We start from the raw sequence: 26,732 nt of genomic DNA on the forward strand, positions 1-26,732 counted from the left end.
ATTTTTGCTAGGGTGGTCAATAGGAAAATGGTAGTGGAGAGGGGAAGTGGACGAAGCATCGAGATGCCAACAGCCATTGCTTCGTTTAAAAATCTATTACGGAGCAGGCTTATGGGAAAACCGGAGGAAAGTATGCCGCGCATTCTCAAATTCCAGGGAAGTTCCAGCGAAGTGAGTGGGTGTAGGTTATAGAGATGCCCCCAAATCAGGGTTGAAGTCCAGGCACAGTGAAAGAGGTGCTCACTTTCAGGCCTGAGCACAGTTCTTAAAAATTGGGAGCATGTAGCTAGACGACACGAACAGACAATCACTGATGCTTGGTTCATTTGCCCAATCTTGCAGCACTCATCTCTGTCGCTCCTTTGAGCTGTAAAGCGAAAGTATTGAACCGAGATTTAGCCATTTTAACTTCAGAATGAACGCCGATTTGTGCAGCTTTTTTGCCACTGTTGCCAGGTGACACCCCTACCCTTATATCCTCCCACTCTGCTCTTCTCTGCAGCCACCATTCACCCCTGCCGTTACCCTCCCTCTTTTTACGCTGTTCCACTCCTCCCCTATATCTCCCTCCTCATTCCACCTCCCTCACCAAGGTCACATGATCTCCGTGTAGCTCACGTGACTCCTAGGCAAGCGTCTGATTGTTAACCGCTACAGCCACTCAACCAGCTGCTCTATGGTCACTCCTTTAGGACAGCCAGCAACTCATGAGGAGCCCGACCCATAATTTTTTTGATTGATTCAGTCAACAAAAAGAAGAGCGAAACACCAGAGTTCAACTGGAGCAATTCTGACGTATCACCTTTCAAGATTGTTTTTTTTTTATTACCTGGCCCACAAAGCTTTGCTAGTTGCATCTATATGCGCTAGTACACACTGGTCACACTCGTGGCATGGTGATGTTGCCTTTGCTAGCGCAAATCCTTGGATCTAAACAGCCGTCAGCTGTTAAAAGACACGTCAGCTCCTAACGCTTTCCAGTTTATCAAACAATATCCTTAGAAATCTGGAGGGTTCTTTCTCACAACCATTGCCAAAGCACCTTGTGCACAAGGAACGCAGCTGCTTAATAACACAGAAGAATCCGTCTTCTCTTTGGTCTTTTTATTCAGCTCCACCAATGGGCAAAAATAGTCAACAAGAGCTGTAAACTATCTTGGGCCTTACAAAAATAATAATACAACACTCTTTTTTGTATGTACGCGCAGTTCTTGTGTACTATTATGAGCAATATGAAGGGGAACACGGGAACGCGTAGAAAACACCCTCAGACCCAGCTGTGAGTGATACGCAGCGGCCGCCGTCGAAATCAAAGTGGAAAGGGCGACGCTGTTCTATCAAGTGTTCCCATTCCCGCCGTGCATCTTAACGGTTGTCGGACTATACCGTATTATCGGCGAAATGACGTAAGCTGCTGCTTCATGGAAATGCCAGCGTGTTGAGAGTGCCAACAGTTCGTGGAAGAGCGTCCTCCTTTTCCCCTTCGTTTTTCACAGCGCCATCCGCGTATCGCTACGAATCTGTTTCGAGGCTGTTTGCCACGCGTTCCTGTGTTCCCTTTCATATTGCTCATAATAGTACAGTCGCTTTGGACAGGAAAAATTCAGCCACACGGAATGCATCACTTAATCGCAGTTGCTGGAGGTAGGGCAACAGCGTCCTTTTTGTCTTGGAGAGTTGAGATTCCTCACCCGCACGCATGATGGCTGTGTGCAGCCGCATTAAGCAGGCGTGCGATGTGTGCAGCTTAATAAAACTGCAAAGCTTTTGCGTGTAACAGGTGTGCATGCATAAACAGAATGACTCTCTTCCAGGTGTTGTCTTCTTATGGCTGCATATGTGACCTCTAATAACAATGGGAGTGAACTGAACAGGGTCCCGGGGATAATATACAGCCAAATAAACAGATATGCACGGTTGACGATGAAACATTTCAGCACGCTACAATGCATGCACTGCGTTACCAGGTGGTGCATCACACCAGTAGGCCGTGGCAGCAAGTTGATATCAATTATGGCACACAATGCTCCGGTAATCCATTACACGAAACTCAACACACCAAACATTTTGTGCTAGCAGAGCAGGTCCTGAAGGCAAGAATGGAATGAGCTTGAGTGGCTTTGACTGACACACTTCTAGATGACATGAATTTCCCAGGACTGTCACTCCATGCACTAGGATAAAGCAAAGAAATGGCGTGAAACTGGCTCGAATTTTTTGTCTGTTTTCTTGGAAAAATTGCTCCAGGTCTGAACTACTCCTTGGACTACCCTTTCAATGCAGAAACCTTAGATCTCTAATTTTCAGGATGGCATTGTGAGGTACAGAATCAGACAGCGCTATAGGGTTTAAAGATCCAAAGGCACACCAGGGCTTTGAGGTGCGGTGTAGTGGAAGGCTACAGGTTAGTTTTAACCACCTAGGGATTTTTAATGCGCGGCGAGATCTCAAACACACAGGGGTTTTCGCTTCTCGCCTCCATCACAAAAAGTGGGCCCCACGGCCAGGAACCGAACCCAAATCTTTCGGCTCAGCAGTACGACACCTCTGCCACTGAACCACGGCGGCAGGTCGGAGGAAGGCTCTACGAAAGGGGGACCGACCACACGACAATCGAAATACGATACACGACAGACCATATGGCACACACTGCCGTGTAAGCTCAGATTTTGATGCCACATCGCTGTAGGTGACGGCCCAGCAGGCCCTAGTCACACGAAGGGAAGATCGATGATGATGATGATGATTGTGTTTAATGGCGCAAGGCCTTCTAGGCCAAAGATCGCCAAAACAAGGGTGTGTTAATGTCGCAGGTGAGTTATATGCTGCATGCTTTTGTCAAAAGGTGGTTATGTAAAATTGGTGTATAGGGCCAATGATTGTCAGTAAAAAGTGAATAAAACTAGTTGAGAAAGTAGAAAAGGATTTGGGCTAAAAGTCAGGGTGTCTCGGGGAGAGTTTTTGCCTAGCACAAAAAGGACGAGGCCCCTGAGTGTCACGGAAACGTACTTCAGCAGTGTCCTCATTACTGACAAACAAGCTGCGGCCATGTGCGATAAGAAAATTTCCTTAAACAATCAACCTCGGCCAAGTAGTCTAACACTTTTCTGTAATTGATTATTCCTTCATCTGAGAGAAAGTGCACCGGGTGTAGCGGTATGTGTTGTGTGTACACACTAGCGAAGTGTGTTTGTCTGATTGTTTCGAGCGACTTACATTCAATTAGGATACAGAGTACAGAAAGATCTCCTCCACATCGATCGATCGATGCGGAAGATCGATAACGTAGGCCACAGTGGGAGGGGCTAAAGCTGCTCAAAATGCCACTTGTTGTGACCACTACTGGGAACAAACGGCTATGGCTGAAGATTCACCAGTGGCCCCGCTAGAGCAACTTGGCAGCTCCCAAGTACAACTGCTAATCAACACAAGTCCCACTACGCTTTCGCCTTAGCATTTTTAGAAACTTATAAGCATCCCCAGTAACTTAATAAACAGCGGAGCCGCTTAAGCTTGAGCTTCGGTTGTGCCAAACGATAAGAGAAAACTCCGCTTGTCGAAGCGGAGAGGGAAAGTTGCGAGGAGGCAAGCAGCCCACAAGCCGAAAAAAACGTAACCCGCGGTCACAGGTACCTCACGTTATGAAACCGGCGTTTAATAAATTGCACTATAATTGCATTCGGGGTGCCCAGCATTTACCTTGGGTTCATAGCGCGGACGTTGGCTTTGGACTTTGGTTGAGTTGAAGTGGACTTTGGCTTTGGCAGTTTGTATTTTGCACTTTAGGAGGGTGGATTCTGGACTTTGATTTGATTCGGTTTGCAGGGAGGAAGCTTCACTTTTTAACCATCTTTTTCTTAATTAAGAAAGGGGCAGAGCTAAGAAAAGCCAAGTTAGAAGTAGTGAAGACCACCAGCTGCGCGGTTTCCTCAGTCTTTTCGCACTGGAATTGCTAAGGTGGCAGAATTGTTTCTTTCACTGAGTTGAGTACCTTGAAATGTAAGTCTTGCTCACAGCAAGCTTCTGAAGTAGGAGAGCCAATGTGAGGTTTTTGCGCAGAGAGGTGCTGGGATGAAATTGCGATGAACAGAGAAATGAACCCGCCGCGGTGGCTCTATGGCTAAGGCGTTGTGCTGCAGAGCACACGGACGCAAGTTCCATTCCCAGCCGTGGTGGCCGCTTTTCTAATGGAGGGGAAAAGCAAAAAACACCCGTGTGTGCGAGATTTTGGCGCACATTAAAGATCCCCCAGATGGTCAAAATTATTCCGGGGCCCTCCACTACGGCGCACCTCATCGCCTGCGTTGTGTCGGCGCGTTAAGCCTTACAACCAACCAACCAACCAACCAACCAACCAACCAACCAACCAACCAACCAACCAACCAACCAACCAACCAACCAACCAACCAACCAACCAACAAAACCAACCAACCAGAGAAATGGACCTCAGTCCTTGAATTTTGCCCTGCAACCACGTAAAATTAAAAGCAATGTTCTCTTTAGCAACACCGTGAAGATATTGTGACATGTACATAGGTTAAAACAATGCCACTTAGAAACCCTTACAACCAAAATCTCTAAATCTGTGTGTTCCAGTAAGCATTTTCCTCCGGCCGTGCATAAAAAGACAATGATGGTTCCTTGCACAATAGTTAAGCACAGGATTTTTACGAAGATTTCCTTTTTTAAGAAACTTGCACAAAGCAGTATTATAACCACAACTAGAGGGCAACCAAAAGATCACAGAAATGACAGCATTCTTCCTACAATGATTCTTTGAAACGGTATGCCACGGCTTGGCTTATGAAGAGTATTTCGACCCAATCAAAAGGCCCTTATCTTCTATCAAATATCACAGATGGCTTTGCATAGCAAACTTTCTAAAGAAAAGTTACATTTGGTAGACTACCTTCCCACCCCCCTTGCATGCAGTTAGTTCATCTTGTAGACACGCACTGCCTCTGTAAAAAAAATTAAGGCCGTTCGCTCAATGTGAAAGCTGTTGTAAGTGCAGAGCAGTCATTTACCGTAATGGACTGCAGCACCGTTATCTGCTCACTGCTGCCACTCGATGCAATTCAAATTTCCCGCCTTCGCAGTGCTCGCGTGCCCCCTGCCTGAAACTGCACCAGCGAGAGTTCGGTTCTTTTTGTGCTCGCTTTAATTTGTAAGGGTGGTGCTGTTTTGCATCATTTTGAATGCGTATTTTTTTTTCTTGCGCGGTTGGAGTGTTTTTCGTCATTTCGAACGCACGATTTTTTCCTTGCGCGGCTGGAGCCTTTTTGCGTCATTTCGAATGTGCCATATTTTTTTGTGTGGCCATTTTTTCGCTTACTATCATAAAAACCAACCCAGCGAGAGTTCCTAACTAAATGAACGCGGGGGCTGCCGGTTATATACACAAATTTTGCCTGAAATGCACCTACAGTTTTCTTTGCGCTAAACAACAGGGAGATCTATGACCAGCACCAACAATTCACAAGGTTCGAAGGGTTATGACTATTTAAACCGCATGGTTTTCGAAGCCTCGGTGTGACCCCCTCACTATGGTATATCAGGCTCTACTTGAGTCCATTATCTCTCCGCACCACCTGATTCCGGCAGTCGCATCGACTGTTAGCGAGCTACGACGACAAGGCGAGCCCTTCAAGGGCTCTGCATTTAAAAACTAACTGCTTGCAAATATGCCACCACTGGAAATTGAGGGATTTCTCAAACCCTTGAGTGCACACACCTTTCAGGTTGATGCATTTGTGCCTTGTGGCCTGCCAACTGATACTGTAGAACGTTTACTTTACACCTACGCTGCTTATGAACTGTCAAAACATAAAAAAGAAACCACCATGGAATACATAGCGATCACCTTGTAACCACTCAATCATGAAGTAGGGGTCAGTTGTGGTGCATGTTCACCTTGTAGTACTGCAGCGTCATTCACACAGGCAATGCAAATCGAGTGGCCGAAACACTCAATGAGGATTTCTAGAAGGCGTAGGGCAACTCAGGGCAAGAGTTGCGTCTATACGTCGGGCGGTGGTACGAGACGCCGACACGGTGGCCGATGCACTCGTTCATGGTCAGGGCTTTGACGAGTATCTCGGCCAGGTCGAACCTCGAGATGGACGTCCTCGGGAATTCTTCGTTCGCCAACTTGTAGGCACCCCTCGGCTGCTCATCTGCAATCGGAACCAGCCACTGGAGGGTTGTGCTTTGGACAGTAGAGCTGTTTCACTTTGAGCTTGGTCCAGTGGTGTTAGCAAAAAAGAAAAAAAAATGTGGTTGATCCGTCTTTCATAGGAATCGGCAAAACACGAAAGTGAAAGGGGCCTTCACAGGAGCAGTTGAATGTTCAAGGAATTTTGTTCTTGTGCGAAGGGTTTGCGAGCCTGACCCCGCCAGACGAAGTGACACCGACACGCAAGAAACAAAAAACAGGGGAGGGTGGCTCAATTCCCGCGCGTCCCCCGTACATTAAGGCGGCGGCATCGAGGCGCCAACTGTCGGCGCTCATTAGCGTCATGATGTGCTACTTCACTTCGCCTCTTCTAAACGGCGCGCACCATCTGAATGAGTCATAGGGAAGGACACGATTCGTGTTCGTAGAATTGCTCTTGTCTCGGTTCGTAGCGCAGTGCGAAGAGCGCCACGCACCTCCCGTTGCGCCAAGAGAGTCGTGGGATTGAAACCTGGCGCCGCTGCGTCAATGGCGCTTTTCTGGCGACATCACGGATATCATGTGACGGATATCATGTCACCAAAATCTTTGTGTAGCCGGGCATAAAACACTTTCGTGTTAAAAAAAAAAAGGCTCCTTCACAGCGAGGCACCCAGCACAACCTTCACGCGGATGCGTCGGTGGAGCCAAGTCTCACCTGGCTATGACGTCACTGTTCCGACACAGCGACTTCGCATTGCCGCGTCAGCAACACGCAGCACCTCGTGACTCTGCACTGAGCCCATTATTTAGACTTCCGCAAAAAATTTATGTTTAGACTGCATGGTGTGTGCATGGCACAGTTCGCCGCCATATAATCTTATCTCACTACCGCGTACTAGTTTCAGTGGATGTAAGCATGCCGAACATTCGTGCCTCAATATGCAGCAGTTCACCTCCTTCGCATGCTTTGCCTACTTTCCACTATGTCCATATGCAAGCGCAAAGGCAGCCAGTTCATTGTGCCCGTGTGACTACAACATCAAGAAGTCACCAGCCATGGTCACCGATCACACCCACACACACACACAAAAAAAACAGAAAGATTACATTTGGTAGACTACCTTCCCACCCCCCTTGCATGCAGTTAGTTCATCTTGTAAACACGCACTGCCTCTGTAAAAAAATTAAGGCCGTTCCGTTCAATGTGAAAGCTGTTGTAAGTGCAGAGCAGTGATTTACCGCAATGGACTGCAGCACCGTTATCTGCTCACTGCTGCCACTCAATGCATTTCAAATTTCCCGCCTTCGCAGTACTCGCGCGCCCCCTGCCGGAAACTGCACCAGCGGAGTACTGTTCTTTTTGTGCTTGCTTTAATTGCATACACTGGATCTGTTTTGCATCATTTAGACTGCGCAATTTTTTGCTAATTACCTTTGCTAATTGCACCTAAATGGCAAATGCATTTCCGAATATTTACTCTTTGTTCGATGTACCCCAGAAAAAAAAAATGATTATCATTGGTAACGCTAAATTCTCCCCCTCCACCTGAAAGGAGAAAAAAGCGTAGTAGTTTGCCAGCACCCTTAAAGGCTAAGAAGACAAAATACATGTTTGGTTCTTATAAAAGACAGCCTCGTCCCCATAATTATGATAGCAATTTCATCGCAAACTTCAAAGTAACAATCGAGCTGTTAAATAAAACATGAAGCAGTGGCGACTCCTCGCCCACTGTCCGGCGGTTTCTCTATCACATCACAAGATCTTGTTTGTACAATTGGCGTCCGACGAACTAAGCCACTGCCAAGGAACATGATTGCACAATCGCAGAGGGCCTGCCTCTAGTTCCAGTGATCCCATCGTTTGAATTCCAACGTGAAGTTAACACACTCATTACTACGTTTCAGTGATGGCCTACACTACATCACTCCTGCTCATATTACGTCACTGGAGCAAGAAATTTGAAAATTTTTGAAATTTGCTGCATTGCTTTGGTTGAAAACGTCTTGTCACTAGGGTTGCCACCGTTCTGCGAAGAAAAAACCGGCCCTTCGGGGGCGGGGGGGGGGGGGGGGGGGGGGGGGGGCGGGGGAGCAGCGCCATCACCGAGACCAGTACACTGCGAAGAAAGCTCGAAGCCAGGTTAAAAGAAGTGGTTTGAGACGCATAGGTGGGCTATCGCCATCGGTGGGCGCACATGCGTTTTCTCGTCTTTTCATTTGCCGCCAGTGCAGGTACACAGCGCTCCTATGCAGTCTGGCCACAGCTCGCGTGCTCCAGTTACTTCTGACGGCACCTGTACAATGCCCAAGACGAAATAAGACTTAATAAGCGATTGGCCTTTTATCGAAATTGCCATTGAAAATGGGCAAAAATTTGGCCGCAGAGGAAAACGGTACACTTCATGAACTTCGAAAAGACAAACGGATTGCCATCCTTCCTGCCGACAAGGGCACCTCGACAGTTGCATTTACCAGAACTACGACTGGAAGGTTCCCGCTCTTTGGATGGAAACGCGTATGCGAAGTTAAAGAGGGATCCTACAAACCAAACGGAGATGCAGCAGAACAAGTTACTCGCGGAAACTTTCAAGAACCACCTGGAACAAAAAATACTCTACCTCCGTTTAATCTGCCGAAACGGCTCCGCACCGACTTTCTATGGATTACCCAAGACTCACAAACCTGGCGTCCCCCTTCGCCCAGTTGTGGCCATCACATCCTTCGCGTGGCGAGCCCTTCAAATTTCCTGCACCGCATCCTCGTCCCCCTCGCCGGGAAGACGTCGATTCATAGACGCAACTCCAGCCACTTCGCGCAACTTGCGTCACAGGTAAGCATGGATGAAGACGAGAGCCTGGTCTCATTTGATGTCGTGTCATTGCTCACTAGTGTGCCATACCCACCGCGGTGGCTCAGTGGCTAAGGCGTTGTGCTGCTGAGCACGAGGTCGCGGGTTCGATTCCCGGCCGCAGCGGCCGCTTTTCTGATGGAGGCGAAAAGCAAAAACGCCCGTGTGTACGAGATTTCTGCGCACGTCAAAGATCCCCCTCAGGTGGTCAAAATTAATCCGGAGCCCTCCACTACGGCGTGCCTCATCGCCTGCGTTGTGTCGGCACGTTAAACCCCACAGTCAATCAATCAATCAATCACTAGTGTGCCTGTACCTTTGGCTGTATCCGCGGCCTGAACTGCCCTCAAAAGCGACACAACTGTAAAAGAAAGGACGCCCCAAACTGCCAATGAGCTATGCTGGAGTTCTGCTTGGCCAGCACATATTTTTCGCACAATGGGGCAAGTTTCCAACAAAGAAGTGGAGCCGCAATGGGGGCCTCCGTTTCCACAACAATGGCTGACTTGACCACAAAGCACGTAGTAGGGAAAGCTTTGAGCTCCTTGTTGCCGCGACCAAAACTTTTTCTTTGCTATGTCGACGATTGTTTCTGCGTAGTGCAGACCTCCGCACTGGACAGCCTGGAAAAACATCTAAATTCCATCCACTCCGCCATCCAGTTCACGCTTGAATGTGAACGAGGCAGCTCCATTACCTTTCGTGACGCCCAAGTGACGAGAGGAGGCAAGAGCCTGGCGTTCTCTGTTCACAGGAAGCCGACGCACACGGTCACTATCTACATTTTAATCCAGCTCACCCGGCTAACCACAAGGCCTCTGTTGTGTTTTTGCTCTTGTTACTCTTCCGAATTTTCTCTTCTGAATCCGAATGAAAAAAAGAAGAAAGCCGGGTAATTGCGGATGTCCAGAAAAACGGCTACTCGTCACTCCGTAACCCGCCGCAGAGAGCAAAACAGGGTGATGAACATCGACCGTCAGAACTCCGTCGGAACTCTGAAAAGCATGCCGGTGCCTTACATCCCAGGGATGGGCAACGCCTTGGCCCGCATTCTCAGAAGGAGAAGGAGTGCACATCATCCACAAGCCTTCGACAACTAGAGGCCACCTAATCCCCAACCCTAAAGACCGGCCGACAATAGAGAAAGTGCCCTAGGTTGTTTACTGCATTCCGTGCGCTGTGTGCAATGCTTCATACATCGGTGAAAGCGAAAATCTCCCGGAGAGGATTAGGCAAAACAAAAACGACGCACGGAAACAGAACAGACAACGCAGCGCAGTCGCCGAGCGCTGTGAAGTGGCTGACCACAAAATTGACTTCTCTGGAACAACCATCCTCGATAGGAAAACAAACTGGAGGAAGCGGCTTTTCCTCGAGTCGTGGCATATTCAGCGAACCCCACGAAGCCTTAATCGCTCGCTTGATACGCTCCCTTCTGCGTACACACACGAGTTATGTGCCACAGCGAAGGGCTTTCCACGAGGGCAGCAACAGTGAAAGACTAAGACGCAGCTGCAGGTGGCCTTAGTCACCCCTGAAGATGAAGCCGCTTCAGAACATCGGGTTTTGTCTATGTATGATTGGTTGGAGCATAGTAATTAAATTTCTCTTTAGTAACTTCCCAACCAGACAGAAGTCTGCCAAATGTTCACCTTCAAGAAGGGGACACGCAGTGTGCTCAAGCTGAGACCACACAGTTATTCCACACAAAGAACACCCTCTCGGGCTCGACAGAAACGCGAAAACGGAAGGGGGCACACGCAGAAAAAAGGCATATTTTGCTGAGCACCTCACTCACGAAGGCCTTCTAGCCCACACACGACATTCATCCAGCTAAAGCACACGTTTGGCCCAATACGTACACCCATTGCTTTCTTCAGTTACCTCGCAGGAGTCTTGAATGTCTGCCACGGCCACTTGCACGTGCTTCTGCTTACACATACAAAGATTGTCTGTCCCCTATTGGGCCTTCATCGTACCAGTCTTCACCCCTCAATGGACGGTAGTGAATCTGTTTTTCTGCCGCCAGTTAGTGCGGACTACTCTTTGCTTCCCCGGCCATACCGTGACGAGTCAATCTCCCCTGCTGAGAACGACTCAGCCGGCCAATTATTCTCCATGTGGCGACGTCACGCACAAAGTGACACAATGCCCGCCTTTGGCGTCTCGTGTGGTGATGCTTACCTGAGAGCGCCATCGCTTTTGGGACTGCACCCCTCTGCAATCATCCTGACTCAGCCACTTCGTGTTATGTAGCTGTTAAAGATCCCCCTCAGGTGGTCAAAATTAATCCAGAGCCCTCCACTACAGCGCACCTCATCACCTCAGTACTTTCAGTGCGGCAAAGTAAATAAATAAATAAATAAATAAACCAATCAATCAATAATCAATCAATCAATCAATCGTTTTGTGTAGCCCCCATGTGTAGGAGAGGCAGCAAGTCGTGAATGCTCCTAATAGCAGCACGTTCAAAGGATATGCGCCTTTGTTCACAGGCGACGTACGTACCAAGCATAACCGACCGCACGGTGCCCCCCTCCCCCCCGCGGGCAACGCTACTGCTGCTAGCAGGGCCAGCACTATCAAGGCGTGTTGTACAGCCATTGCAACCATTACGGCCCCCACTCACACTTCGCAAGCCTCGTTTCCACCTATTGACCGATCGCAGGTGCAACACCCCCACAGGATGTAAAGCCTTCATGCACGGTTGTCAGCAAGTTCTCAGCTGTCGCACTCACTTATGATGTGTCCGGGACAGACAGCCACCCACTCACGGTCACAGGCCTTCAGAGCTTGGAACATGCGCTCGTGGTCCTCAGTCAGCGGAACGAGCACCGTGGGGACCTTGTCACGCTCCCTGAGCAGGAACGCTGCGTTGGGGCACAGGTGTTGTCTGGTTATTCAAAACACTTCCCGGAGGTAAAAAGCTGTGCTAGATGCTTGGAACTGCCTATCAATGCGCAGATGAAAGCCTGGAGGAATTTCTTGTTCATCTGCTCGTGAACTTGATCTGATTTTAATCTTAATCCCGGGGGTTTAATGCGTCACAGCAACACCACGGCTATGAGAAGGGTTGTTCGTTTTCGCATTTTATATTTTTTCAAAATCAGGGGGCTAAAAGTCGGCTGCTATTATTCGAAGTGATATTCGAGGGGTGTTCGTGAAAAACTATCCCGAAATTCGGGTTTTTTCGGGGGTTACATTGATAGATGTACTCAGTTATTTTAGTACGTACACTCAGTTTATTTTAGAGGGTATCCCGACCTCTTTAACTCTAACGCGTTAAATTGGTGTTTATTTCCAGCTGGTAATCGGGGAGGACTTCAGGATTCTCTTTAAAATGCTCCCCCAAATTTGTCATTTGTTTGGAAATGGATAACTAATGAGAGTAAATAGCATTGACAACTTATAGCAAACGAAACATTTCATTCACGAAAAGCTGGTCATCGTTTGTTCCCTCCCCCTTGTTTACATACATTATCGTGACCTGCTTGCGCAACTCGTTGGCCTTCATTCGAGGCCTGCCTGGTCGCTGAACATATCTCAGCTGGTAGAAGGTTCTCTCGACAACACAGCTTCTGTTAGCTAGGCACAACAATGTCAGGGTTGCCAGCATGAGGTTGCGGGTTGGTAGAGTCAGTCGAATACTCAATGAATTCGGAAGGTTCGTTTGTGCGCTTGCTTCCAGCAAGTACTGGTTGAGAACGGCGGAACGTCCGACCACAACTGTGCAGATCGCTCCTTTGAAAAGTTCAATTCGGGGAGAAACCGGTTTTAACCCGTATCTCCGGAAACATCTTCGGGGTGTAAGAATCGGGTGAAATTGTGTTTTACCCGAAAACGAACAACCCTAGCTATGAGGCACTCCAGAGCGGAGGTCTCTGGATTGATTTCCACCACCTGAGGATCTTTGACACGCGCCGAGATCTCCACACACGGGCGTTTTTGCTTTTCCCCACCATCTGAAAAGCAGTCACCGCGGACGGAATTTAACCTGCAATGTCCTTGGGCTGACTGACTGACTGATTGATTGATTGATTATCGGATCTAATGTGCCGAAACTACACCGGTTATGAGGTGCGCCGTAGTGAATGGCTGCGGATTAATTTTGACCACCTGGGAATACTAAACGTGTGCCGGAATCTCGAACGCACGGGCGTTTCCGCTTTCCGCCCCTATCAGAAAAGCAGCCTGGCAGTCAGGATCAAAGCCGCTTCCTTGGGCTCAGCAGCACAACACAGCCTTGGCCAAGCTCCACAGCCATTCTTATCACTGCTAGGCCAGTCCCCTCGACGGCACCCTCCACAGCCTGTTGCGCTCTTTAACCATCGCCAGGAGCCTCTTGCTCCTCTCAGTTGGCACCTTCACCTCTGAAGGCCGCTCCTATCGCCCATGCGTAAAGGCGTTTTGTGTACCTCACAACGCGTGCGCTTGAAGCATATATATCTGAGGCTTTAGCCTTACAAACCGACTGCATCTCATTCAGGAATTTTCGGAAGTGTTAATAATTTGATTACACTGCACTGCTTCATTTCTGGATGAACACAGTCTTTAAAGTCCCGCGCATACACTGCTTTTCATCGCTACATGGTCTGTAGTAGACTCCCGATATCCCTGCAGCAATACGCCTGGATGAAGACATTCCACTTGCAGAAACATCACTCTGTACTTAATTGTACTGTACTGCTCTGTACTGAACTCTGTAGTGTACTGCTCTGTACTGTACTCTGTACTGCTCTGTACTTATTAAGGACTGTGGCAGCTGCACCTGTAATAGAATGCACGGCTTTCCCCGTTGTTCAGTACTGAGCTTTCCTTGTCATTCAATGGCGATGGTGCTGTGCATTGGCATTTTGACCTAGGTGCACTTTAATTACCGTTTCACACAATCGTGACGGCCCAGGTGTTGCCGACTGCGCAGTTCAAATAAAATTGCATGCACATTTATTGCATCGCTGTAAGCTGGAGCAATAACTCAGCACTGTAGACATCACTGCATACAAATTAAATGCTTCCCACTAATAGCATCCTGCGTGACCGGTAATAATTTGATTAGACTGCACTTCTTCGTTTCTGGATGAATGCAGCTAGGCTTTCCTGAACATACAGTGCTTTGCATCGCTACATGGTCCGTTTTAGAGTCCGGATACCCTTGCAGCAACAGGACTGCTTCAAGACATTCCACTTTCAACTTCATCAACTGGTTTACGAGGAACACTTCCCGTATTTACTCGCATAATGACTGCATTCGCGTAATGATCGCGCCTCTGCAGTTTGCCGTCAAAGTTCGTTTTTTTTAATTTCCCGCACAATGAACGCACTTTGAAATAGCCGCAGCAATATGTCGTATGTGTGCCAATTCTATAGCTGATATTGGTCGTGCGTACCTCTGTTTACTTCCCTTTCAAAGAGGACATGGCTACGTTACTGCGGCAGACTCGTTGATATTAGCGATATCGGCAAGCATGCGTTCAACATTGGCAAGAAAGAAACTCTCTTTAACTGCACATATAATGTACCCACAAGACAAAGAAACAAGTGCGCTCAGGTTGCTACGTCGGACCCCCAGTCTGTTTTGATGTCCCGCACTTTGACAGTGGCAGCCACTTATTGGTCCAACCGTTGTCACCTCGCAGCAAACTCGTTCCGGAGCATTCCATAAATCATGGAAACACTGCATTTTGCGTCACTTGAAAAGTGACTGGCGGCGGTGTGCGGAGTATTTATTATGTCTTCATTTACTATTCTTTTACGTTCATGAGACCTATCGTAAAAACTTTGGCCCACAATTTGCTTTCGTTTTCTGTACTCAAACATTTCTCGCGAAAAATAAATTTACCCTGCGTAATGAACGCACCCCTAAATTTCTATCAATTTTTTTGTAAAAAAAAAAAGCGCAATCATTACGCGAGTAAATACGGTATATTCCTTTGAGCAACTGCTAAAAGCATTTTGCTGTTATAGTGTCACAAGTTTTGGCACAACCGGCCTGGCTTTGATCCCCAACAGTGGAAATTTTCTTTGCAAAAAAAAAAGTTATAATTTTAAAGTGTAAATTGCTCTGTTAGCTCGATTCTAGACACTCTTTGAGTACACAAGGGTGATTCGGGTCTTTACAGGCCAGTTCCGGAGTGTTGCGCAGCACATCGACACGTCGAACTACTGTTTTGCATTGCGTGCAAAGTGCCAAGCTTCTACATGCATAAAAGCAGAATACTACGCCCAGATCGCTGTCTTCATTCTTGCCATTTTCGTTCCCCTGCTTGGCCCCTCTGGTTGTCAAACTTGACCGTCTGACTAACAGCACAAGCACAACTCAAACCTATGTTTCCATCATCCCCCTGCATTGGAGGGCACTTAGGAGTCAGTTAGGACATAGGTGGAAACATGAATGCTTGTGTCCCGTGCTTCTTGCACTCGTAGTTAATGAACTGTGTTCATGATTACAGGACTTACCAGAAAGGCAGACGGAGATGCGCTCCACGCCCTGCTCCGACATGGACTGCAGGATGTTCTTGAGGCCATCAGAAAGCACTGTCGTGGGACCTGCACCCACACGTGGAACATTCTAAAATACCTCACCTCGTCCAGCCTTCCTCACAACGTGACAAGGAACCCCCCCCCCCATCGCATCGAATTGTGGAGGGCGCACTTTCCTTTCAGTTTGTAACACCCGGCCACCTGCTTCAGGCCCATCCGAGGCATTAACTCACAGGCCAAATAGATTCGGCAGGCTGATTCACAACTCCGGAGCATTTTACCTGTTCCGTTGCATTTGGTTGAACATAATGTTCGACCAAAAGCATGCAGTGGCCTTCTGAAATGAACTTGTTCTCCTTATGTGGGATGGCAAACCTGAAGGGCAGACACTTGTAGGCACCATGCACCGTCTCAGGGGTAAATCAAAGTTTATTTTGAAGGGAGGGTCAGCTTCTACCCGTGATGATGATGATGATGATAATGATGATGATGATGAGGAGGAGGAGGAGGAGGAGGAGGAGGAGGAGGAAGAAGATGATAGTAGCCTTCTTTATTCACTGAAATTTTGTTAAACCAAAAATACAAGAAATAGAAGAAAAAAAGCTACTAGAATTTTTCTATGACCTTAGGGGTCATCTTCTTGGGGGTACAAATTCAAAAATTTAAGGGGGTGTCAGGACATCCGGACCCACCCCCTGGATCCGCCGATGCACCCTCTTGCACTTAAAAAGTTGCTCCCGCACAGCTGCACCCTGCAGGTCTGGCTCTCTTGCACAGCTCAGATGTCGTGCAAGGAAGCCAACTTATATTACCAGGTGGAAATGCAGGGAAAAGGACAACTTTCAGGTAGAGCCGACATTTTGCACTGCGCCACAGTTTGGACAGAAAGGAAAAAAGAAACACGGGACAACCGACGATAAATTTCGGCAACAGTTCGCAGTCAGCTCACCAAGAATGTGGGCGTCCAATTTAGGAATAACATTGTAGTAATGATGAAGACAAGGTTAACTGTGGTGCATTCTCAAAATAAATAAATAAATAAACTCTTCATCGGTATACTATCAGGAAATACCACCATTATTAAACACACAATGGACGTAAAAACGTCTCTACCCTGACTGAACACCCGCCGCGGTGGCTCAGTGGCTAAGGCGTTGCGCTGCTGAGCACAAGGTCGCGGGTTCGATTCCCGGCCGCGGCGGCCGCTTTTCTGATGGAGGCGAAAAGCAAAAAACGCCCGTGTGTACAAGATTTCGGCGCACGTTAAAGATCCCCAGGGGGTCGAACTTAATCCGGAGCCCTCCACTACGGCGCGCCTCATCGCCTGCGTTGCGACGGCGCGTTAAACCCCTACAATCAATCAACAATCAATCAAATCAATACCCTGACTGAACAAGTGCAAAAAAAAAAAATTGTCTGAGTTGGATGTTGTACTTGGGAATTCATTGTAGTAGCAAACATTAACGCAGGGACAAAGCTACAGAAGAGATCAAACACATGCTAGAACTTCTACTCAGTTTTCAGTACTGTTTTGTTTGTTTTTCACTTTGTTTTTATGGCGTTTTTGTGGCTATCTTTCAATGTATAATGTACATATATGCGTATTTCATGTTTCTGTGAGCTGAAGTCCTAGTGTGTGCTTTGCCTCTTCTGTAGCTTCATCCCTGCGTTAATGTTTCGCTAGTACGATGAATTCCCAGATACAACAATCTTTGCAATAAATCAGAATTTTCTGACTTCTTTATCAATCAACCCCACGTGTGCTGGATTATAGCGAAGCAAGACAAGGATAATGTCACCCCTTTTAAAGACTTAAAAGGTGTGCGTGAAATTTCAAATCTGCCACACTTAATTCAGTCTCGAAAGAGCTTATAACTGAATCAGCTACGACTACACATATACCAATCTTGGCGGATTCATTTTCAATTGTTGTAACTTCAGCAAATTCGATTTTTGCGTGTGCTTGACCACGAGGGGCCAACAATGGTTATTTTAACTACGTACAAAAAACTGAATCACATGAGCCAAAATACACATAAACCCTGATTTCTGCCTGGAATATGTTCGATAATGTCTCGATGTTCAGTGCACGGAAGGTCTCACTGAAAAAAAAATCAACCTTTGGCAATTACTAAAGTCCACAGCAAATTTACCTGTTTCAGTATAATGCATGGCAACTTGCTATATCACAGCAAGCTTGGCATTTAAGCAGGAAAGCAAGTATACAATGCAAATCAAGCACAACATTTTCACGAGTGAATGCAAGCCGAATGCAGTACTTGTGAAATATTTTGGAAACATCGCAAGTAAACAGTTCTTTGTGTGTGTGTTGCTGTAGGCTATGGTTATGACCACACTGTAGCCCACAAAACTGCACGGTAGAATGACTATGCAAAAATAATAACATTTTTATGAAAGTGCATTTTCAAGGCTTCGCAGCTAGCGCAGACATAATACAGTAAAAGCTCGTTAATTCGAACTTGAAGGGGACCATAAAAACGCTCGAATGAAGCGGAGTTCGAAGTAGCGGGTGGGTGCTAGAACGAATGGACATCGTGCCACACTGCGAGGGCACAACATAAAGAAGCCATCTTTGGACTTGTTATCGCGAATTAGGCGCTACTACACGTTTGTTGGAGCTGATTTCGTAAATGATGTCCCAACTCATCATGACGGGCACAGTCGATGTGGCGTCGCTGACGAAGCGCCGATGCAACAAAAGAGGTGACACAAGAAACTGGTTACCCGCCGCGGCACAAACAAAAGCAGGACTTCGACGATCAATGCACGCCGCGCAGGCTACAGCTATGGTACTGCAGCTGAGCTTGTTGCACACGTCACGCGATCGCCAGCCCAGACCCGCGAGAAAACGGCATGCACCGGAGCTCTGGCGCCGGCGGCGCCCGCTGCGGAAGCGAAACAAGCTGTCACAGCACCACAGCGCGCTCGCTACGCTTTGGTTTTTCTGTTTTGTTGTTTTGCATCTCCAGAAAATTTGGTTTGGCTTGGATTTGCAACACATTGTAATCACTCTGGGCCGACTTCTTCTCCTGCGAGGAGCAATGGATACCAGGGGTTCTCAGTTCAAATTAACCCTTGCGGATACCGACGCGTTCGAATTATCGAGAATTTTCCCCCATTGAAATGTACAAGGCTCTGCCGGGACCAGGGCATCAATTCGAATTAACTGTAAGTTCAAATGAACCGAGCTCGAATTAACCAGCTTTTACGGTACTACTATTTTCTAGCCTACCCCACAACGCTACCAAACACGTCACACGACGGTGGGACAAAGATGAGATGAACAACAAGACGGGGTGAAGCGATCCATATAGAAGACAATGAGATTTATGTGCAAGCGGTCATGGCAGTCCCAGCCAGGCTGCGGGCTTCCCCGACTTGTTGTCCTTCCCACGACATATCCCACAGTAGAGGCCGTTGCAATAACGAGTGCGATGAGGTTAACGGGGACTCACCAGATCCCGTTCATAAGGGACTTGCGAATTGATAACCCACGGGCATACAAAACACGGCATACCAAAAGAAAAATGTTTGCGAGTCCATATAGAAACGTTCCTAATGGCCATTTTGCTTCTTTTAGAAATATACCACTTCTTTAATGAAATAAAAAATAAACAAGAAACCAATTTTGGTTCATCTAGTTCTTTCTAGACAGCGCTAGCTGGCTAGCACGTGAGATTTTTGTGTATTTATTTTGGCACAAAAGTTGCATATTTCTACACAGCAACCTAGGCCGTTGTAAACATTTGTATGTATTTGTAAAACCTTTCGCACTCATGCACGATGGTTTTTAATTAAGCCCGTGGGTCAAGCAGTATTAAGCCCCGTAGGAATGTCAACAGGTGAGTCCCCCTTAAAGGGACCCTGCAACACTCTTTGAGCAGTGCAAGTAAACCTGCGCGACGTTTCGATTACACTGCCAGGAATACCTGAGCCAAATATAACACGTGCACGTGAAGCGGCGAGCGTGAAGTTAGCTGTGAAAGACGCGGAAAAACCAACCGCACTCTCTTCAGTTCTCCTCATTATGCACCCCTGGCATGGCCTATACAACGTCATTCAGGCCATGGCTGCCCGATCGGCTGTCACTGGTCAACTTCTCGGCTAATTTCTCCCATTTCCGCCATCGTCATTGCTGTGTACGAGCCTCTACTATGCCTCAACCTGTAGGCACAGTTTTGCCGTTTCTTTTGTGCTTTGAGTGCGCGTGGAGTTTGAGTGGTGATGAGCTCAATACTTCCCTTTCAACGGGACCACTCGACTACACATGTTTATTGCTTCAAAAACACCCTACCAGCCCGAGCGCACGCTTGCAAGCAGGCACCCATGCCTGCTTTTTTGTGGCACCAGACCAGAAATAGGCGCGCGCCTCCACGTTGCGGAGAAAAGGAGAAAACTCCCCGGCCTGTCAAGGCCGCCGAAGAGAACGCCGCGAGCTGCCCCTCTCTCAGGGAGAGAGCGCGCAGCTTTCGTCGCATTGTCGGCGGTCCAGTTGAGAGGCAACGATTATGTACGATTTCTCATCGCGTGTAGTTTCGGTGATAGTCAACGGATTTTCATAATTCTTGCGGGAGGAGATTCCTGGGACAATAGACTTTACTCCAAAATAGATTCCTAGCAGTCGATGGTAACTGTTGCAGGGTCCCTCTAAGCAATGTGATGACCACAAACCGTGAATGAATGCCTGCCGCCATGGAGGACGATGATTTCGGTGGTGGCGCCTGGTCCTGCGAAAGCGACGGTGTCAAGGCAGCAACGAAGGTAGTCGGAGGCACATTAGACGACAGGGCTGGAGACGCAGCATCCGTAGGACTCACCACGTATCATCTGGTCACAGCTGGTCTTGATGGGCTGGTCATGGGTTGGGGATGCGGTTGAGTGCTGGCTGCAGCGAGGCTGCCCAACGCATTCCACGCACCCTCAAAGGGGGGCCGAGATGACTCTGCACCTGCCACCAAACATGTTATGCGGTGGCAGGACACGAACCACGAGTGATTATGAACGATCTACTTATAAGTGGCCTCGACAGGGTCTGAGTAAGGCGCACTTGTCCTAGTCGTCTTCGATGCCAGGCCATGGGACGCTCGTTATCCACTTGTCCCATGACAATATGGACTAAAGGAAAAGAAGGCCAGCTGCACGCAAAGCCCAAGGGCCAGTATACATATCCGCAGCTGTGAAGATGAGGCTGACAACCACGGTAGTACCTCCACCTCTCGCTTTCACGATATGCACACGTGCTGACAGACAAGAAATCGCATCCAGAGACTGGCCTTACAAACCCTACCACATCAGAAAGATAAAACAATAAAGAAAACAACTTAGATGAGTCAATGCTTGAAGTGTACCGCCGAGCACAGTTAACAAGCGAACGAAAACTACCAGTACTGCTCACTTGGGTTGTTCCTCGTGCCAAGGGCCACAACAACGCCATCCTGGCCTTGAATGGCCTTGTCGACATCTTCCTTCTTGAGCACGTCCCCAACGATGACTTTGTGGGGCTTGCACGCTTCCGGAATCTTCGAGGTGTCTCGAACCAGGACGGTCACCTGGTACCCTGCAGGACGTCACACGCAACGCGCTTTTCATTTTCAGCAATGGGGTTCGTTGGCTGAAAGCTCAACTATCAGCAGCTTGACACACGGTGCTCACTTGAGCCACCTTGCTACTGCTGCTGTTGGCTTGTAGTTTGAAATGGAATTTAAAAAAATTGAGGCGTGTGACTCTCTGGACAACACCAAGGAAATATTACGAGGCTTTTATGCACCAAAGCTAGGCCTGGGTGATGAGGCGCCCCATGGTGGAGGGCTCTCAATTCATCTCCACCACCTGGGGATCTTTGACGTGCACGAGAATCTCGACGTGTTAGGGGCATTTTTGCTTCTCGCCTCCATGGGAGCGAACCGCATCCTCACAATGCCTCAGCCACTGAGCCACCACAGCAGGTCATGGGGATCTCTCTATGATGACAAAGGAATGCAGCTAATCCCGTATGAGCTATATAGTGCCTGTCCCTATGTCTCACTCAGATTCTTACCTGCCGCACGGGAGTTGTGCCACTAATCCCAAGGGCGCAGGGTTTAATGCGGGCTGTTTTTCTGATGGAGGTGAAAAGCGATAATGCCCCTAGTGCGTCGAGACTTTCGTACACGTTAGAGATCCCCAGGTGGACGAATTAATTGAGAGCACTCCACTATGGGGCGCTTCATAGCCCATGTACAGCTTTGGCGCATTAACCTCACAATCAATCAATCAATCAATCACTCAAACCCTTGTTGCGCTATTCTTATTTCATTCCAGATGCTAGTGATGTGGGACGTACAGAGAATAGGTGCAGGTAGTTGATGGCGGCTACAGGGAACAGGCATACAGACAAACTATCGGCAAATTTTTAAGCTGAAACAGCACACGGAAACAATGGAGGCCCATTAGAGTTTCCTGCTGCGGAATCGGAGAGCTGGAAACCAATTATTCCCCTAGCACCACATTATAGGTGAAGTGATAATTACAGCGCTACTGTCGGCACTGATGAAACCACTGATCATACAAGCTGTGTCTGTTGAGAACAGTTTGGAATAGTAGTTGCATGCGCTACTTTTTCATGGTTAGTTATGATGGCATCACAGTGAATGAGCAGCTGATTACCTAGAACAAGCGGCATCCTAATCAGGGATTTATACCCCCTAATCGAAATTATGGATAAACCCCTGATCGTATCCACATGCAGAAGCTGTCCTAGACTGCAGAGCTCATTAAACGATTTTACAGAGCATAAAATTTACTCGACGCATGACATGCCCACCATTATGCCACTGACACTACAAGTGTATGTGCATTGTATTTTGCTCTTTTGCCTTTTTCAAGTTTGTTATTGCAGCACACGGCGGTTGACGCACCCCTGCGCATTATTTGCAGATTTTTACCTTTTAAGTTATAACCAGGCAAATGCAGTAACCCTGAGCGCTGAAATTATATGGATTCTGGATTCGCGCGGACAAGGCATTGTACCTTGCCAAGCAATAAAGCCTGCAGGGCTTGCGATACGTCATCGCGCCGACAGAGAAGAAGCGTTCCGTGAAACATTTTGACACTGAGAAACCTATTTTCAATCTTTTCAAGACTCTTTTCCGTTGCAGTAGGAAAGGAAGAAGTATAAATAGGATTAAAGAAATTCGTAACATATCCCAAACGTGCCTTCTTCGATCACGTAGTAGAGAACCGCTTGTCCCGTAAATCCAGTCGACCCGAACAAGACAACTTTGTTGATTGTGGTACAGTGCTCTGCAATTGTGGGGAGGCCCACAGCCGTGGCCATTGCACACGCCATTGCTCGCCTGATTTCGAGGGCTGCGCTCAACTGATTGCAGACGATCACGTTTGAACAACAGATGCTAGAGTCACTGCCACCGCGTGACCGCGTCACCAATGTCACTAAACAAAGTGGTGCTTACAGATGCCAAAGAAAGTGAAGTCACATGATTGGCGATTTAACCGGTGGCCTTCGAGGCCAACTGACAAGCGTGTCACTGCATCAGCCTAATTGAAATTTAAAACCACATGCTCCATTTAGTCCATGGTGGTGTGCGCTGCTTTTGCGGCTTTTGCACACTTCTTGTTCTGCTTGTTCGAACAAAAACAGATCGTCTGCTTCACGATGGCTTCACGTTGAAGAAACGAGATGGCACCACAAGCGCAGTTCTTGCTAAAGTTGGAGGTCTTGTTTTTGTTTTGAAATGACGAAAGAGACCAGATAACTCCCGATGCACGTCGAGCATGTTTGTAGCAGGGCGAGTTGGTAAAGCGACATGGTTGGTTGGAAACAGCGAACAGTACCACGAAGAAAAGAACCGGACAGGACGAGGTCAAGCACGTTTGGTTGGTCGCTGCGCGGTCCAGACGTAGTTGAAACAGCGTGCGCGCTGGCGGGAAGAGCAAAGCCAAGTCTGGGCCCGTCGACGCTTCGAAAGAAATTCCCGTCGCGGCGCCGACAAGGCAGCAATTTTCATTCTGCGACGGCGTGGAGCGGCAAGCGTTTGCTACCACCCGGTAAGTGCACCCGGTGTTGAAAACCGCCTCCGTCTCACCCGGGTAACGTGATCTAGCTGGCCCCTGGGTGGGCCACTGGTTGGCCACCGCTCTAAAGCCATAAATAATTGGAGCCACCAAACCACAAATCCCGAGTTAATGTACTCATAACTACATCGCTGTAGTGTCCCTCCATTGCGTCAATTTTGGCATCAAGTAGCGCCTAAGTTTATTTTTTTTTCATATTTTTACTTTTTTTGTTACATAAGTCGTTCCTGGCTGGAATGAAGCAGAGTGGGTTGCCAAAGATTAATCGGTCCTAATGAAACAGTTGTTTTTGTTGTCGCGGCCCCATATCAATTAATTTTGGGGTTTATTAATGCTCCAAAGTACAAAGCGATTAAACTAACTACAACCAAGTTTCACTCTGCCTAGTAATTGAAAACGCATGGAGGGCGGCGAGGGTCGTCTGCTTTTGTACTACCCAGAGGCGTCGGCCACTAGGGGCGCTGCATGTCGCCAAAACTCCAGCGCAGGAAGGAAGCCTATGCGCTTGCACTTGCACGGCCGCTGGATGAAAGGCGGGCTGCTGGCTGATTACGTCTAGTGAGATCAGCATTCATGCCATGCTGAGGGAAATAAACTCAAATTTTCCCGAATTATCACAATAGCTGCTTGAGCGTAAACAAAAAGTACTATAAGGTCGGATGAACCAATCACAATATTTCATTCAAGTGACGTGTTCGGCCCGACACTGCTGTCGAGGTCCTGCCAGTCCTGCTCCTGAATGCAAAAGAAAATGGCCGCCCGACACACTCGCGTGTCGGCCCGACAAGTCGGGCCCGACTTGCCGGACGAAGAAGAAAACCCGCGGCCTTCGCATTAGGGCGTCTTGCTACCTGCTGCCGCAAATTGGAGGTGGCGCTGCTTGACCACTGTTGCTACAGATACAGAGACAATGACCTGGAAAAAGAGGATGGATGCGAAGAAGTCCTTAGACATCTACAGGATGGGGAAGCAGGAGATCACAAAGTGAGAATTATTCGATAATACCAAAGGGAGTGCATTGTTTTTAGAGTTGGCGGGTTAATTGCTTGTGGACAAAAACGCTTATCCGCGAGCCGGTACAGGAAGAACTATGCGCACGCTGCGGAAAGGAGCCAGAAACCATGCGACATACAGTCGAACACGGATATATCGAACACGGCTATATCGAATTATTGTCTATATCGAACTCATAAATTATCCCCTTGAAAATTCCGTGTAAAAGTATAGGAAATCGTACGTTTATATCGAACCGTATTTTTCCAGACATTGCGTATATCGAATACCGCGCGAGCTGGAAGGTGCTTTTCGGCGGTCGCTGCACCCCCGATTGAGGTTGAGGAGAATGTGGAGGAATGCGCGGGCATGGCGAAGACTGGCTCGCGAAACTAATCCCCCCTACCAGAAGGAATTTGCGCTTGCCCAGTCGGTCCCTGTTACCGGCCGCCGTAGCGTTAGCGGACGGAGCCCGGTATGCTAAATCTCTCTAGGCACACGAGCCCGAACGCTCGGAAAATGTGACAATGCGAGGTAGGGATACCCCGACTGCGCACGTCCTTTTTTTTGTTGTTGTTTTGCGGCTGCGTACGTTCCCCGGCTTGCCGAAAAAGGGTTTTTTTCTCTCTCTCTCTCTCTGGGTCTGTCTTCCCCCGATGTCGTCTCGGGAAAGGGAAGAGGGAACGAAGGCGCTGGCGGCCTCCTTCTTTTGCATTTTGCTGCTGTTGCTGCTGTTTGGCGAGTTGTCCCGCACCTTTCGGAGATCACTGTTTCTCTCGGAGATGACCATCGCAAGCGCTTTGTTGGAGTCCGTTCAGAGAGCCTTGGAATTGTTACCTTCAAAGTTCTTGTGGTACGTGCGCGCTGGTCTTCTTTTGCGTGCGTGATGTGCATGGTGTACGAAGGCGCAGCGTACTGCTGGAATTTTCTAGTTGTGCAGCCTCGAGAAGATCGATACTAGCTTCTTTAATTTCATTTCCAGGACGAAGAAGCAGGCCAAGATCAGCGATTTTTTTTTTTCACGGAAATAAAGCGTCCTGTTGCATCGTGAGTGCGGAATTAGTTGTCATTCTTGAATGCGACGATCGGTAAGTGATCGTCCCCCATAGGTGAGGTCTTAGAGCCCATAGTTTTTATATCGAATTTTTCATATATCGAACTACTTCGCGATCCCCTTGGAGTTTGATATATCCGTGTTCGACTGTATTGTAACGGAGTGCAAAAGTATCCGTCCAGTCCTCAGTGAGGGAGCCATCCAGCTTCAAAAGTGAATTGGGCAGCAGTATAGAGGTTAGTAAAAGAAGGTTAGAATGTTGGTGGGAAAAGAGCAGAGAACAATCTGGGAAGACATGTGAGCAAAGAGACTAGCGCAAAAAATTTCGTAAAAGTATTTTATTTTTATTTTGATATTATTTTTTAATTTGTTGTTTGTATTTTTGGAGAGGTGATTGTAAAGTGGCGTTGCGACTAAGGCGGCTGTGCAACGCCACCCCGTTACAAAGGGGAAGCCACTAAGCATCATCATCATCATGCTAGCCCACTGTTGGAGGGGGATAATCCGTTAAGTTAGGGAAGGGTAGGGCAAACAGGCTAGTCGGTTGGTGACAACCGACGTCCCAATACAGAGGGAGGGCTTCTAATCGTCATCATCACCATCCTCATCATCATGCTAGAGCCACAAGATGAGGTTTAGTGGCTCTCATAGAGTTTCATACAATGGGCTTGGCAACACCACAGCTATGGCCACGGCCTCTTACCTGCGACGCCTTTTTGTCCTGCAGGCTTTGGTGTCGCTCTGCGGCCCGCGGTCCCACGGTGCGCGCTTCGGTGTCTTTGGCGGCTTCCCGGAGGCGTCATGGCCCCCGGCATGGCTGAACGTTGAATGCTACCCAGGCCCACCCCTTCGGCCTGTGCACCTACGACTGCCACAATCGCCTTCTGCGCCCCCGCGTGGAAAGTGCGTACCAGTGCATCGACCGCCGCTACCGGACCACGTGATTCCAAGGATTGCTAATCTTCGGATAACATCCTCCTTTCCCCCAGACTACATAAGCTCGAACTCGCTCAACGCAGCCTTCAATGGCCTTGGCAACACTACAGCTATGACCACGGCCTCTTACCTGCGACGCCTTTTTGTCCTGCAGGTAAATAATCGATGCT

The 26,732-nt window shown here is 48.2% G+C and overlaps 1 protein-coding gene across 1 annotated transcript; it reads right to left on the minus strand.

The window, feature by feature from the left end:
• Positions 1-1,558: 1,558 nt before the first annotated feature.
• LOC144163933 (flavin reductase (NADPH)-like) lies at positions 1,559-26,441 on the minus strand. Its single transcript, XM_077694585.1, has 7 exons — positions 26,330-26,441; positions 20,902-21,063; positions 20,324-20,425; positions 15,462-15,551; positions 11,744-11,875; positions 4,396-6,176; positions 1,559-4,323 (listed from the first exon to the last, which is right to left on the minus strand). The coding sequence occupies exons 1-6, from the start codon at positions 26,439-26,441 to the stop codon at positions 5,983-5,985; spliced, it is 792 nt and encodes a 263-aa protein (XP_077550711.1). The 3' UTR covers positions 1,559-4,323; positions 4,396-5,982.
• Positions 26,442-26,732: the final 291 nt, after the last annotated feature.

This window comes from Haemaphysalis longicornis, unplaced genomic scaffold (genome assembly GCF_048455015.1).
Source record: "Haemaphysalis longicornis isolate Haplotype H1 unplaced genomic scaffold, Haemaphysalis longicornis Haplotype H1 scaffold_13, whole genome shotgun sequence".
Lineage (NCBI taxonomy): Eukaryota > Metazoa > Arthropoda > Arachnida > Ixodida > Ixodidae > Haemaphysalis > Haemaphysalis longicornis.